The sequence below is a fragment of the Macaca mulatta genome, chromosome 15 (assembly GCF_049350105.2).
Source record: "Macaca mulatta isolate MMU2019108-1 chromosome 15, T2T-MMU8v2.0, whole genome shotgun sequence".
Classification (NCBI taxonomy): Eukaryota; Metazoa; Chordata; class Mammalia; order Primates; family Cercopithecidae; genus Macaca; species Macaca mulatta.
The window spans coordinates 20038240-20054258 of NC_133420.1; the positions used below are offsets into that span (position 1 = coordinate 20038240).

A 16019-nucleotide genomic window follows, 5' to 3' on the forward strand; every position below is an offset into this window, starting at 1 on the left:
ATCAGCTTCACCGTCGGTGAGGACAACATGAGGATCCCGATTCCCCTCCAGCCACTCTGCCTGAGTGAGGACCATCAGCAGCTGCTCCTCACAGTCTGTGTTTCCATCTGCCCCCTGGCTTCTCAGCAACCCCTGCCCACCCGCACCCTGAATCAAGTCAAACTGGATGAGAGTTTTATTATCTATCTTTTGTACAATGGACATTCCTGGGCAACTGTGATTGAACTGGGTAAAAGTCAGTTTTTAAAGGCAGAGATTACCAATGTGATGCAAGTTAAAAATACCTGGTGGGCAGAGCTCTGGTAAACTGGCCACGAGGCCAAGCAGCTTTCCTTCCCTCCCCAGCCCTGTCGTCTTCCATCTACTCCACACCATTTATTAACTTTACAATGACCGGGGAACATTCAGCCTCTAGCTGCAATGATCTGACTACACTGTATTTCCCCAAACAAGAAGGGCCCCCGGGATCTTCTTTCCCTTCCCCAGTCCGTATCTTTTAAATGACTTCTCTACTTTGTTTCCTCTTTCTCAGCTGTCTCAGTTTCCCCAAGACAGGGCCTGTGCCTTTCTCTGGTCCCACAGCCCTACCATTCTTCAAAAAGATGTAGAGAAGGATGATGCGGATTTTGTCGTAAGTGCTGACATTGGCGTCCAGCAGAATGGGGACGATGGCTCGCATAGGGTCCTTGATCTTCTCTCCCTCCGCATCTGTGCCCATGGCCAGGTCCTATGGAAAACATATCTCATTGGCCCCATCTCTCTGGTGACAGTGTGGAGGGATGGTAGCTCTTAGGAAATTCAGGATCCACAAATGTCTAGAACTGCCAGCTTGGTTGGGGAAGGTCTTAAAACAGGTGCTTCTATTCTCATCATGCACTGTAGTTAGCAGGAGTGTGATCAGCACTGTCTCCCACAGCATCAGTGAGGGTGGATAAAAGCCCTGAGTGCCACTTGCCCGACAGAAACCACAATGATTTCCCATCTTGTTTTAAAGTAGGCTGTTCACTGTAGGTGAGTGCCAGCGTACTTGTGCCAGCTTCTCAGATAAAGATTCAATCCTGGCTGGGGGTGGTAGCTCATGCCTGTAATCTCAGCACTTTGGAAGGCTGAGGTGGGAGGATCTTTTGAGCCCAGGAGTTTTGAGACCAGCCTGGGCAACACAGTGGAGACCTCATCTCTACCAAAAATAAAAAAAATTAGCCAGGCATGGTGGCGCATGCCTGTAGTCCCAGCTACTCAGGAGGCTGAGGCAGGAGCATTGCTTGAGCCCAGGAGTTCAAGGCTGCAGTGAGCTATGATTGCACCACTGTACTCTAGCCCGGGTGACAGAGCAAGACCCTGGCTCATAAAAAAAAAAAAAAGAAAAAAAAAGACTAAATCTTGGTAGGCCCTCTAGAGGTACAAGGCCCTGTGAGGGAGCAGGGCTTAAAGGGATGTGCTTCCCCCCCCATGAAAAGTGCTGGGATTTTAGGATGCCTCCGCATGGGCAGATTCTTTCCACTCTGCTTCCCCTCTCATTGAAGCACATGCTTTTTGAGTTTGAACTGCTCCAGGGTTTTAACCTGTTTTTAATCTTTCTACCATGTTCCATGTGTGAGAAAGGGAAAAAAAAGAGCCCCCAAACCGGCAAATCCAAACCCCAGGAGATGAAGGGAAAGATAAGAGCTGAAAAAACTAGAAATGAAAGAGTGAAGTGAACACAAGCTTCTGACCCTACTTCATGATGCAGGTGAGACTCAGAGCCAGAGAAGGCAGCACGCTGGTCTCAGCCAACCAGGACTCAGCTGCAGCTTCCTTTGTGGCTCTCAGGAGGTTGCCTGAAGGCTCTCCTTTTTTCTCTCAAGACCCCAAGAGTCCATACAAATTCTGATCTCGAGTTCATAGTCTGTCTCCAGTCTGTGTCCCAGGAAGGCAGGACACCTCTCACAGGCCCCTTCACCTTTCAGTCCTACCACCAGCCTCAACAGACATTTGACTAGCAGGGCGTGATTTTAATAATGCAACTACTTCAACCATACTTTTGATCACTTCTGAAAATTTGTAAACTTCCAAAATTAATCCCAAATTGCATTTTTACTGATTTAGGTATGACCTATTTTCTAGATGGTCAGGTTCTATTTGAGAGGACACCTTGTGTTTGCTATAATCCCCTGTAAAATTGATGGATTTTAGCAGGGCTGCTTCCCCTTATAAAATATTCAATGATACAGGACAGGGCTTACAATCCTAAGCTGAGCCTGTCACATCAAACCAGAGGATTGAAATCTTAGCTTCACACTGAGATCCTGAATTTTTTTCTTCCATGAAAAGAGGCCAAGCTGAGCCTTCGGAATCTTATTATTATTTTTGAGACGGAGTCTCGTTCTGTTGCCCAGGCTGGAGTGCAGTGGTGCAATTTCTGCTCACTGCAACCTCCACCTCCTGGTTCAAGCAATTCTCCTGCCTCAGCCCCCCAAGTCGCTGGGATTATAGGCACTCATTACCACGCCCGACTAATTTTTGTATTTTTAGTAGAGATGGGGTTTCACTGTGTTACCCAAGCTGGTCTTGAACTACTGACCTTCTGATCCACCCCTCTCAGCCTCCCAAAGTGCTGGGATTACAGGCGTGAGCCACCGCGCCCAGCCGGCTTCAGAATCTTTTAACTTTCTTCGCTTAGAAGTTGAACGATGGTTTTATAATGTGCAACACTTAAAGAATTAGGATGAATCTAAGCCAGGATTAGTGACTCCACAAGACAACCTTGAAAAATGTCAGCACTGATTTCCCTTTTGCAGATTAGAAAAACGAAACACAAAGAAACAGATACATCAAATAATCAGTGACAGAGACAGAACTCAAATCCCAAATTCTCAATTTACAATCCTAGCAAATTTCTGACTGCTACTGCTCTACCCTCTGTCAGGCTCAAGGTCTCCAAAGCTGGCCTGGCCATGGCAAGGGTAGAATACATTCAGAATATAAAATTCTGCCAGCCCTGTCAACGTAGGGCTCAGAACCCCACACATCTTTCTTCAGTCATTCCAGGGAAAATAAAGCCTTTCAAAATAGGCATGCAAAATCCAAACGGCACAGCATTCCAGACCAATCTAGTCCCTACCATGGACAGTGCAACCGCACTGGCTCCAGAGTTGAGACAGCACGATCTAGCAGGCCTTCCCGTCTCTATTTCCTATGATTCTGCAGGATGTTCGAGGTCAGATGTTAAAATTCTGCTGGGTAAATGGACCTGGCAAAAACTTGCCATGGCAGAAGGAGGAGAGTCCTACCTGCTCCACTCGGCAGAGTTTGTCTACGGTGCCTTGGTAATGCTTCATACAGTCCTCAGCAAGGTGCAGGTGGGTGGAGTACTAGGAAAAAGCACAACAGTTTGTGACCAAGGGACTAATCACGGATGCATGCAACATCTACTGAGCACCTACTATGTATAAAACACCGCTGGGCACCAAGGAGTCTCTAGCCTCAGAAAGGAGGTAAAACGTGTGTACAAGCGGGTACACAATCATTACAAAGTAGAAAATGTTACATGTCAAAAGAGAGGGACAAACCACATTCGAAGAGTTAAGAGGAAGGAGAACTCCTTTATGAGGGCAGGTGGCACCATGGTTTTTTTTCTTTTTTTGAAACAGAGTCTCATCTGTTGCTCAGGCTGGAGTGCGGTGGTGCAATCTCGGCTCACTGCAACCTTTGCCTCCTGGGTTCAAGTGATTCTCCTGCCTCAGCCTCCCGAGCAGCTAGGATTATAGGCATGTGCCACCAAACCCGGCTAGTTTTTGTCCTTATAGTAGATATGGGGTTTCACCATGTTGACCAGGCTGATCTCAAACTCCTGACCTCAGGTGATCCACCCACCTCAGTCTCCCCAAGTGCTGGGATTACAGGCATGAGCCACCATGCCCAGCCAATGATGGTTTTATTACTACAATGCATCCACAAATTCTTTGATACTCCTCCTTTCAGGAGGCAGAGCTTCATTCCCTCCTTAACTGTAGGCTGGATTTAGTAGCTTGCTTCTAATAAGCAATGTGGAGAAAGTGATAATGCATGGCATCCAGGATCAGGACAGAAAAGGTATTGTGACTTCCTCCTAGCACTCTCTCTCTCACACGGCTCACTCTGGGGAAAGCCAGTGGCCCTGTTGGGAGGATGCTCAAGCAGCCCTGTGGAGAGGCTCATGTGGTGAACTGAGGCCTCCTGCCAACAGCAGGGGAATAGGACGGAAAACATAAAGAGGGGAAAAGAAAGTGACAGGAAATAAGGTGCCTATCCCAGCCTTTCATTTTCTTTTCTAATAAAAATTGAAGATGACTCAAAATCTGTGATTTTCCATAGATCAATTAGAGTAGAAGGGCTTTGAGAAGTCTTTTTGCGGTTGTTTCTACTCAATGATTCAAACAGATGATTCGGGGCTGCCATACCTTGCTGAGCTCTTTCTGGTACTGAGGCATCTTCTTCAGCATCTGGGACAGGTCCCGCATGGTGGTCTGTAAGGGAAAGGAAAGCATATGCTGTCACTCTAATGGCCCTGATGTCAGGAGGCTTTGCAAGGCTGGCGGGCACAGGACAGGACAGCCGGCCTCACTAGGGTTCCCAAGTGCACTCTCCGTGACCCTCAAAATGAATCTGTGAAACACAAGATCATGTGTGTTTAGATTTCCAGGCCTCTGGCTCAAAAATTTTTTCGATCCAAATATGATTGCCTTACAGGTTGGGAACTGAACTCTGAAGTCTCTAGAAGTTACATTTTATTCTATGCTTATTGAACTAGAAAGCTGTTGAGAACTAATTCTTGGTAAGGAAAAAAATCTTTCTATTCATTGCTTTTCTTCATCCTCAGCTCAAGCAGCCTTAGCATCAAGTTTGCACTTTCTCCTGGCAGAAAGACTGTGGCTGCGTGGACAGGGGAACAGGGAGGTCAGAGAGGGTGGGAATCTGCACCTGAGGGGCAAGATGGGTCTGTGTGCTTTCTAACTGTGTAGGCCATCTAATCCCATCCATTTACCCCACAAAAATTTACCGAATTACTACTATATACCAGGAACTATTAGGTGCTGGAGATACAAGGACAAAAGTAAAAAAAAGAATCTCTGATTCATGGAGAATCAGAGCATCCAGGAGAGGAGCCAGATAAAGCACTGCAGAGATCAGGGCCCTTCGAGGGGACTCACCAGGTAGTGTGGGTGCACATGGCACAGACGTCTGCCTAGTCTAGGTAGGGGACCCGGGAGGGTTTCCCTGAGGAAATGATGCTTGAGCCAAAGAACCTGGCCAGGTCTGAGGCAAGAGGACCCTGGCATGGCTGGAGCAGGAAGGCAGGGCAAGAAGGACAGGGGCAGAGATGAGAGCAGAGAGAGGCCTGTGGGGCTCATGATCTGGGCTTTGGAAGGGGGGTGTGTGTGTGTGTGTGTGTGTGTGTGTTGCAGATGGGAGTTATTCTAAGGGGAACAGGAAGTCCCTAAATGGTTTTAAGCAAGGGAGTAATACAACCAGAGTTGCATTTTGGTAATTCCACTTCCCTTGACTAAGAAAGGTGCGCCACCTCTGATAAACAGGCAGGATATGGAGAGGCTCAGGTAAGGTAGGTTATAAATTCTAATTTTTTTTTTTTTTTGTTAGAAGGAGTCTTGCTCTGTCACCCAGGCTGGAGTGCAGTGGCGCAATCTTGGCTCACTGTAAGCTCTGCCTCCCGGCTTCATGCCATTCTCCTGCCTCAGCCTCCCAAGTAGCTGGGACTACAAGGTGCCCGTCACCACACCCGGCTAATTTTTGTATTTTTAGTAGAGACTGGGTTTCACCGTGTTAGCCAGGATGGTCTCAATCTCCTGATCTTGTGATCCGCCCACCTCCGCCTCCCAAAGTGCTGGGATTACAGGCGTGAGCCACCGCACCCGGCCATAAATTATAATTTCACTACAAGTTAAAAAAAGGTCTCGCAGTTTGTTCTTCTGGCTTAAAATGAAGCATGATCCAAAACAGTAAATATTAACCCTCAGAGTAACAAAAAAGCAGTTCTCTGTAAATATCAAAATCTAGGGGTTCTGGATCTGTATCTTTTTTTTTTTTTTTTGACAGAGTCTCACTCTGTCACCCAGGCTGGAGTGCAATGATGTAATCTTGGCTCACTGCAACCTCCACCTCCCGGATTGAAGCAATTCTCCTGCCTCAGCCTCTCAAGTAGCTGGGATTACAGGTGCCCACCACCATACCCAGATATTTTTTGTATTCTTAGTAGAGACGGGGTTTCACCATGTTGGCCAGGCTGACCTCGAACTCCTGACCTTGTGATCCACCTGCCTTGGCCTCCCAAAGTGCTGGGATTACAGGCATGAGCCACCACGCCCAGCCTAGATCTGTATCTTAAGTGTAAAAATGGCTGGGCGCGGTGGCTCACACCTGTAATCCTAGCACTTTGGGAGGCTGAGGTGGGTGGATCGCTTGAGGTCAAGAGTACAAAACCAGCCTGGCCAAGATGGTGAAACCCCATCTCTACTAAAAATACAAAAAAATTAGCCAGGCGTGGTGTTACATGCCTGTAATCCCAGCTACTCAAGAGGCTGAGGCAGGAGAATTGCTTGAACCCAAAATGCGGAGGTTGCAGTGAGCCAAGATCCTGCCACTGCACCTCAGCCTGGGAAACAGAGCAAGACTCTATCAATAATAATAATAATAATAACAAAATAAAAATAAGGCAAAATGATGTAAACGAAAAAAGGGATATGACCTTTCTAACCCACTAGTCCTATTCAGAGGAGGCAACTTCCCTGCTCTTAGAGAGAAAGCAGGGACTAATTTACTGGGCATTTGAGCGATGGCATGGGTTTACCTTCTCTCCAGTATTCATTCTCTTGCTAGAAGAAAAATCTTTCAGAGACCGGGTGACTTCCCTGGAAAATAAAAGGAGGCAGCTAAGTTTCACAGCAACACCATAGGCCTTGCTATGGATGCTATAGGTGTCATGCAATTTTTTCCTTTAGGAGTATGTGGTACTCCTAAAGTGGTTTTCCTGCCAGTAAGGTATGCATTTAAAGTTACTTTTTGCCAGGCGTGGTGGCTCACACCTGTAATCCCAGCACTTTGGGAGGCCAACGCGGGCAGATCACCTGAGGTTGGGAGTTCGAGACCAGCCTGGTCAACATGGTGAAACTCTGTCTCTACTAAAAATACAGAAATTAGCTGGGCATGATGGCACACTTTTTTTTTTTTTTTTGAAACGGCGTCTAGCTCTGTCGCCCAGGCAGTAGTGCAGTGGCGCAATCTCCACTCACTACAAGCTCCGCCTCCCGGGTTCATGCCATTCTCCTGCCTCAGCCTCCCGTGTAGCTGGGACTACAGGCGCCCGCCACCTCGCCTGGCTAATTTTTGTATTTTTAGTAGAGACAGGGTTTCACCATGTTAGCCAGGGTGGTCTCGATCTCCTGACCTCGTGATCCACCCGTCTTGGCCTCCCAAAGTGCTGGGATTACAAGCGTGACCCACCGCACCCGGCCATGTGGCACACTTCTGTAATCCCAGCTACTTGGAAGGCTAAGGCATGAGAATTGCTTGAACCCAGAAGGCAGAGGTGGCAGTGAGCTGAGACTGTGCCACTGCACTCCAGCCTGGGTGACAGAGCAAGGCTTGGTCTTAAAAAAAAAAAAACAAAAAAAGAAAAGAGAAGAAGTTATTTTCTAAGAGAGAAGAGAGACACGTAGCTTTTCTAATTAATATTTGAAACCAGTGATCTCCAGAGTGGGGTGTACCAGATTATTCAAGGAGAAAAGAGAAGAAAATATTAGAATATCTGTGTTTATTTTACCTCATTCTTTTCAAATTTATGTTGGAATATAAATAGTGAAACATAATTCATGTTTGAAAAATATACAAACATATATATATGTTATAAATACACACATTAGTACAATAAAGCATACTTTAAATTCATAAATACATTTAATTTACTGAAATGTGGATTAATATCTTTTTTATTTTTTGAGTCGGAGTTTTGCTCTTTTGTCCAGGCTGGAGTGCAATGGCGAAATCTTGGCTCATTGCAACCTCCGCATCCCAGGTTCAAGTGATTCTCCTGCCTCAGCCTCCCAAGTAGCTGGGACTATAGGCACACGCCACCACACTCAGCTAATTTTTGTATTTTTAGTAGAGATGGGGTTTCACCATGTTGGCCAGGCTGGTCTCGAATTCCTGACCTCAGGTGATCCACCTGCCTCGGCCTCCCAAAGTGCTGGGATTACAGGTGTGAGCCACCATGCCGGGCCATGGGTTAATATCTTTTTAAGCTGAGTGATCAAAAAAGTTTAGAGACCTCTTCTCTAAACAACAGAACCATCCAAGGCTGTATTATTTTCTCACTCTTCCTGGGAAATTTCCTGAATATATCGCTAACTCAGGGTAGCAGAATGTGTCTTTCTGAAAAAGCAGAATCATTATCTACGGTTTAAAGGTCTTACAACAATGTTTAAATATTAGAAACATTCTGAAACATTTTCAGAGCTGGATACAGTTTAGTAAGGAGACATCAGCTATTGCTCAGGAACTGTAGGTAAAACAGGGAAGGTTGAATATAGCAGCTATAAAAAAGAAAGTCCAATTGTATACTGTGGTGTTTGGGTCTTTCAACGGAATGAACTAGCTTTAAATTTTTAATGTTTGTAATGCATTTTTCTGAGAGAGCTACATATGTTTTCCAAGAATCCTAAAAGCAGCCCTAATACAAAATTGATTTTCTAACTTCACGAAGTCGGAGTAGCTCAAGCTCAGAGAACAGAAGGGATTTATCATTATGGGTTAGCATGTTGATGACTCTGCCAAGGAAACGAATTCACACAAGGATGAGCCCCCACGAGGTGCCCAGAGTGAGCACATCATCAACAGCAGCTGGGGAAAGGCGCCTCGCTGGAGAAGGGGGTAGGGGGCTCTTACTGGGACACCTCTGCGATGTGCTTGTGGCGCAGTGCTATCCACAGGTCGTCGTCCTCGTCCAGGAGCACCTCCTTCACCCGTGCCTCCCCAATGCCGCTTGTCTCGTACCTAGAATGGAGACGGGACTCAGCTGGAGCGCACTGTCTCCACAACAGTCATCGAACCCTCTTCAGCTTACAGCAACAGCTCACCACCCTCAGCTGTCAGATGTTCACAAGTGCCGTCACAGCAAGTCCCGAACATTGGACGTGTCAGTCAGGCCTGCTGTGGCAGCACTGACCCGGGCTGCAATTCCTTGGGTAGGAGAGACTCAAAGCTCTATTCAAAGTCAACCAACTTGAAACTCTGTCTTAAAATCTTCTGGGTCAGCTGATACAAGCTCCACCTGAGCTGCCTGTCCAGGGCATGAAGTCAGGTCATACATGAGTTTAGTTATTTATAGGGGAAAGGTAAAGATCGTATCTGTCCCTCTGGAAAGGCACTGGGATGTCATCCTCAATGTGTGGTGCCTAAATAGCTTCTAGCAGCTGCCTGCAATGGGCCCTCGGCACCCATCACATGGGAAATCGCAAACAGCTGGAGGAAGCACAAATTATAGCTACCAACAGGGAGAACCGAGATTCACTCATATTTTTGGAATCTTCATTTTGAAACCACTATCTTTATGATGGGTGCTATTAAATGCCATGAGAACAATGTCTGTTCTCATACAGTCTGTTTCTCATGCAGTGTGGTTCCATAAAAGGAAAAACTGGTTTTTAGAAACTAAATTTCTGATGATTATTACCAAGAAAAATGTTTTTTATAAATGAAGAAAACAGCTTCTCTGTAAGGAAAGTTCAGTACGAAACTTCTGTTGATATATTTCATCATCACCATATTTCAGGATCTATAAACAAGAAGTTTCAACTCTGCCTCCAGAGAGGCAGAACCAGTACAACAGAAAATAAAAATTTCAACTCTGAATGAGATACACACATAAACACAAAATCAACATATTAACATATCCAAGTAGGCTATGACCTTAGGTGATGTGAGCCGGGAAACGAAGACCTAAAGTGCTTGTCCTCCCCAAAAAGAGGACAGGTCATGAGTTCCTGCCTAGAAATGCCACGTGGATCTGTGGAACTCAGAGAAAAACTTACAGGCTAATTTGCAAGGCTGTATCAATGAACCATTTTTCCTAGGGTTAAAAACACTCTTTTGCTGGGCACAGTGGCTCACACCTGTAATCCCAGCACTTTGGGAAGCTGAGGCAGGCAGATCATGAAGTCAGGAGTTCGAGACCAGGCTGGCCAACATGGTGAAACCCCATCTCTACTAAAGATACAAAAAATTAGCCAGACGTGGTGGCGCACACCTGTAATCCCAGCTACTTAGGAGGCTGAGTCAGGAGAATTGCTTGAACCTGGGAGGCAGAGGTTGCAGTGAGCTGAGATTGTGCCAATGTACTCCAGCCTGGGTGACAGGGCAAGACTTCGTCTTAAAAAAAAAAAAAAACAAAAAACGCTCTTTTTCTGCCAGGTGTGGTAGCTCATGCCTGTAATCTCAGCACTTTGGGAGGCTGAGGCAGGCTGATCACGAGGTCAGGAGTTCGAGACCACCCTGACCAGCACAGTGAAATCCCATCCCTACTAAAAAAAATACAAAAAATTAGCTGGGCATGGTGACACACACCTGTAACCCCAGCTACTTGGGAGGCTGAGGCAGGAGAATTGCATGAACCCAGGAGGCAGAGTTTGCAGTGAGCCGAAATCACACCACTGCACTCCCGCCTGGGCGACAGAGCGAGACTCCGTCCCAAAACAAACAAAAAAACCCGTTCTTTTTCTAGACATATTTTTGGTTCATGTGCAGAGCTCTGGGGTCTGTAACACTATACTTACTTGTATACATCATTTTCGATAGGCAGCAGATCATAACTCATAGCCTGAAAAGTCAATTCGTGGAGCACAGGGGAGCTGGGGTCAAAGCCTCGATCCAGGATCAGAAGCTGGGAGCGTGCCTTGTCTGGGCCCTGGGGGAAAACAGGGAGATGCTTCACAAGCTACTCAGCCAACTCCGGCTTCTCCACCTAGTGAACCCCTCTTGCAAAGGAGGGCAGCAGGAAGCAAACTCTGAGGTGCAAAGCTATTAATGCAGCACAGAAGTCTACCACTGGACAAGATCACCAAAAACACCCTAAAAGACTCCAGTGTTTCCATTTCATAGCAAGCGCACTTAGAGGCAGATATGAAATGCTAGGAGCCGAAGTGAGTTTCTGTAGGAGTGTGCTGCCCAAGTTCAACTACAAATGGGGCAACCACCCTCCAGTGTGCCCGGGACTGAGCGGGTTCCCAGGACCTGGGACTTTCAGTTTTAAAATCAAGGTGGTGAGGAAACAGCTCTGTATCTTGATTGTAAGATGGTTACATGAATCTATCCATGTGTAAAACTGCACAAGACTGTACACAGAGCATGTGTAAAAACGAGGGAATGCTGAATGAGCTCTGAAGAGCGTGTCAGTGTTGATTTTCTGGTTTGCTATTGTGCTTCTGTGGGTTTTCCAGGACGTGGGCCATTCAGAGCTGCAATCAGGAAAGCCCTGGCAAACAGAACAAGTTGGTCACCCTGGCCACGCTGAACACATGTAGATCGCCCTGCCCCAGGGGCTTCGGGCATTTCGCTGGAGGCCAGTCCCCGGGAAAAGCAGCACTGACATACACTCTGTGGCAACAGAACCAAGCTGTCTCTGGGACTGCCACACAAACACTGCGGTCCTTGGTAAGAAAACAACGTGGTCCAAGCCAGACTTACCTCCCCCATTGTTGGGTCATCAGCTTTATAGGCATCAAGCTTGTCCTGGATTAGCTGAGCCAGCAGGGCATTGTCCTTGTATTCCCTGACAAAGGAGGAGTGACAGAGCATGAACCACCCAGCACCATCGCCCCCGGGAAAGGAAGTCAAGCAGTGCAGGGGGTTAGGGGAGATGTGAGCATCATCTGTATTGTTGTTTTTACAATGAGAGTATAATTAGAAAGGAAAAGCAAAATAAAACACTTAGCTCAGTGCCTGGACCATAAATCAGTGATTTTCTTATTGCTTTTTTTCCAGAATTATCTAAGTGGAAACGTACATCTTTCCAAGCAGCTTCAGATAAACCACCGCACTTCCACTGGGGGCCCTGACCAGTCAGTCAACCTTTTGCCACGATCAGGCCCCCAGCCTGACTCCCGTGATTCTCACTTCCCTCAGTTCACATTCTCTTGGGTCTTGTATTGTTTTGTTTGTTGGAGAGTGACATTTCAGCTGGCATGGCCAGAACAATGTGAGAACCTTTGAACCTTTCCCCATGGTTGGGTCTGATGGCACTCCCTGGCCCCCACCTGACCTGATGCTGGGCCGGTGGCTGCCTGCCTCCTGGCCAGCGTCAGCACTGCAGCAGCCCTGCTACCAGCCTGAGCTCCTGCTGGTCAGTCAGGAGACGCCACCTAGGTCCCATTTCTTAACTGCCAGCCGGCTTTGTCATGAGTACTAACAGTGGAGGGAAGCCAGGCACTGGGACAGCAACCACGAGGTGTTTTTCTATGGCCACAACTTCCAGCAGACAATGAGGTCACAGGATGGGTGAACCCATGATCCGTGGCAACACCAAGTTCTTGGTTAACCCAGCACAATGCCTTGGCAGCCTAAGCCCTTCCTGCCCTACTCCTAACCTGCTGGCAGTTACGAGTCTACCTCTGCACCCTCTCAGATTCTGTCCTTACCTGTCCACCCCATTCCCATCACTCTAAGACCAGGCCCTTTGTTCCTTCTGCAGTGGCCTCCTGTTTAGCCACCCCTTCTGGTTTTTCCTTGCCCTGACTCCTGCTCATATTCCAGCCTTCACTTTCCCAGAGTGCTGTGGTCACCCCCCTGTCCAAATCCCCCATAGGTTTCCAGTGATAACCACTGAAGGACATAATCCCAAACCTGACATCCGAGACCTCCAGAATTGGCTTCATCCCATGCCACTGCCCTACACATACACTGTGCTAGACTACCCGTCTTCCCCAAATGTGCCCCACATTTTCCCAACTCCAAGTTTTTGTTCATACCAAATGCAAGAGCCAACTGTACACACAAAATGCTGGCCCCTCTCTCCTCATGAGCCTATTGTCACCTGTGGTCTGCAGACTGGCTTCACCCTTGGCTCAAAGGGCCCTCTCCCCGCTGTGGTTGCCCCCAGCACTTGGCGTGTTCTGTCTCGCAGGGTCGAGCCTGCAGGGGTGCATCTCTCACGCACACCCGCGCTGGAAGGCAATCCCACCCATTCTCCCTGATCATGGGCCGGGTCTTCAGCTTCAGGTGCCCCAGCACTCAGCACACAGCAAGCAGGTGAGGAATGCGTGGCTTTATAAAATCTGAGGAACATGTCCTTTGGAGAATTACTCTGTTTGTGTTTTATCTTACTCTGAAACACCTTTAGTAAAGATAGTATTTGTCTTTAAAGATTAGAAAGACATTAAAAATGGTAGGCAGCCTGAGTTGCAATTACATAGAGGTTCACATTTTCGTTATTCAATAGTTGATTTGTGCTTTTTTCTGCATGTATTATTTTGCTATAGCATTTAGAAGATAACAAAACCATTGGAAGAATAATTTTAAGTGAGAGATGCTCAAATCCTGATCTTCTTGAGACAACTGTCAGAGGAACCTTAAGGCCGGAGGAGGAGTCCAGGCCAGCTCCTCGCTTGGGGGACACACAGGATGCCACTCTGGCAGAAAGGTGCGCTGTCTTACCCCCGATACCGCACAGCCGGGTACTCCTTCAGGGTGGCACACAGGGTCGCGATCTGCTCTGCCAGGCGCTCCAGTATAGGATTCTTCATCTGAGCCTTGTGGGGACTATAGAAGCTTTGGAAAGAGTCAGCAGAGTCCAAGGAATAGACCTGGGGAGGAGAAAAAGTATTAATACATATTGCGAACTATCGGAGTATTCTCCGACCCTGGCAGTGAGTCTATAGAATATGTTCCTGTTTCTTCCACAAATATGTGCTGGGTGCCTACCACGTGCCCATGTGCTAAAGACTTGGGAACTATTAGTGGCCAAAATATCCCTGTCCTCAAGGAGTTTGCAATGTAGTAGGAGAAAGCAGGCAATAAACATAATGAAAAGCGAATTGTGTGGTCCTGAGAAACTGGCAAGAATATGAGAAAATATCAGAGCAGGGGAGGATGTCTAGGAGGGCTGGACAGGGAGGACACCAGGACTCGCTGAGAAGGTGACGCCTGAGCAAGGGCTTGAAGGTGGGATGTTTATCACCAGCAGGGGACTTCCACATGCAGGGAACAGGTAGTGCCAAGGACCTCGGGCAGGTGTGTGTCTCGGGTGCCTGGAGAACAGTGACAAGGCCAGGAGGAGAGCAGAAGGGGTTAGTGTGAGACTACACTGGAAATTGTAAGCTTAGTTTCAATAAATAAGAGACAAGCCAGATACTGTGTGTGACTGCGGGCAAATAAAGGAGCTATTTATGGATTTAATAATACCTTATCTTCAGTAGTATGTTCTGAGTATTTGTCTTTTCTTTCTTTCTTTCTTTCTTTTTTTTTTGAGATGGAGTCTCGCTCTGTTGCCCAGGCTAGAGTGCAGTGGCATGATCTCAGCTCATTGCAACCTCTGCTTCCCAGGTTCACACCATTCTCCTGCCTCAGCCTCCCAAGTAGCTGGGACTACAGGCATCCGCCACCACGCCCAGCTAATTTTTGTGTATTTTTAGTAGAGATAGAGTTTCACTGTGTTAGACAGAATGGTCTCGATCTCCTGACCTCATGATCCACCCATCTCGGCCTCCCAAAGTGCTGGGATTACAGGCGTGAGCCACCATGCCTGGCCATATTTGTCTTTTCTTTTTCCATTTCTTTTTTTTTGGAGTGTGCTAGAAGTTGAAGATTCTCTCTTAAATGACTGAGTCTTCCATTATCAGTATTCTCTTAAATTCTCATTTATATAAACTACCTTAACCTTTAAAAATGGTATATAAAAAGAGTTTATTACTTTATCAAAATTTCTGAAATATAATATTGTTGAATATGCTAAAGCTGGATTTTGTTCTGTCCACGTAGGGACGGAACACACAAAAGAAAAAAAAAATTCCTTTCCCCAAGCAGGTGACAGGGTTTAGGCCAAGTGAGAAGGAAGCCTGTTTTCAAATGTTCACACTACATCTTATGCATCTCTCTTTCTCTGAGAATAGGTCACTCTCTGGTGTCTCGAAGCTGATCTGTAAAGATCCCATATGCCACAATCATCTTTTAGCTCCATAAAATGCATCAAAGTCCTGTGGTTTTTGTTTCCTTGTTTGGTAAGAAAAGACATTTTAACAACTCTTAAAATACCAAGACAAGTTGTGTCTGTTCTCTCACAATCAGCTTCACCTTTATTTGTTTAATAATTTTGTTTGTTTCCAAGGTAGCACTTTATGGGCTTGGCATTTGGCACTTGAAGTGTTAACGGCTAATGACGAAGGCTGCCATCTGCTCTTTCAGCACATGACAAACTGAGGTTATCTCTACCTAAAAAACAGTCTCCTTCGCAGCAGATGGGATGCTTCTGCTCCCCTCCCTCGCTCTCCTTCCAAGCTCGTTTCTGATTGGCTACTCTGTGGTTATTCAAGGAGTCAGCCGACAAGAGTGAGCACTGAGAGCAAGGATGAAATGCACACAAAGAAAGGCACAAGGCTGATGCAAAGTCAGAAACAACTGGAGAGTAAGATGAGGGCAGGGGGCAGGCCCTATGGAATACTATTTCCATTCAGTAAACATTCACTTATAACCTGTTATTTGGCAATTCAGAGCATGGTACCTTCCCTCCCCCACTCTTTAGTAGGTCCCACCCCACCCTCTCAGAATAAGAGAGGATGCAGATTTCCTTCCCACCCCCTACTCAGGCTCACCTGGGATTCGTATGGGAGAAATGCAATATTGATTTCCGTCAGAGTTTTGATGACTTTGGCTGCTCGAGATTTTACCAGTTCATTAAACAGGGCATCTGGACAAGCTGCAAGCATGACAAAAGACAGTTAGTTGGCTTTCCTGTCCATTTGCTGGTTCATTTAATAGCTGCACACGTACAGTGGGCTCTT

The 16019-nt window shown here is 46.7% G+C and overlaps 1 protein-coding gene across 18 annotated transcripts in view; it reads right to left on the reverse strand.

Moving 5' to 3' along the window:
* Positions 1-16019, reverse strand: part of STXBP1 (syntaxin binding protein 1) — an 80142-nt gene that overhangs the window by 15935 nt on the left and 48188 nt on the right. For 14 of the 18 annotated variants that reach the window (XR_013404609.1, XR_013404610.1, XR_013404611.1 and 11 more), the window contains 9 exon segments: positions 15831-15934; positions 13678-13826; positions 11713-11797; positions 10803-10933; positions 8917-9024; positions 6824-6884; positions 4419-4484; positions 3270-3350; positions 589-727 (listed from right to left, as the gene is read on the reverse strand). Coding sequence is in view for 13 of the 18 variants with exons in the window: in NM_001261163.1 (NP_001248092.1) it covers positions 589-727; positions 3270-3350; positions 4419-4484; positions 6824-6884; positions 8917-9024; positions 10803-10933; positions 11713-11797; positions 13678-13826; positions 15831-15934 (924 nt within the window). In the remaining 5 variants the exon portion in view is untranslated. 18 annotated transcript variants of the gene reach the window in all.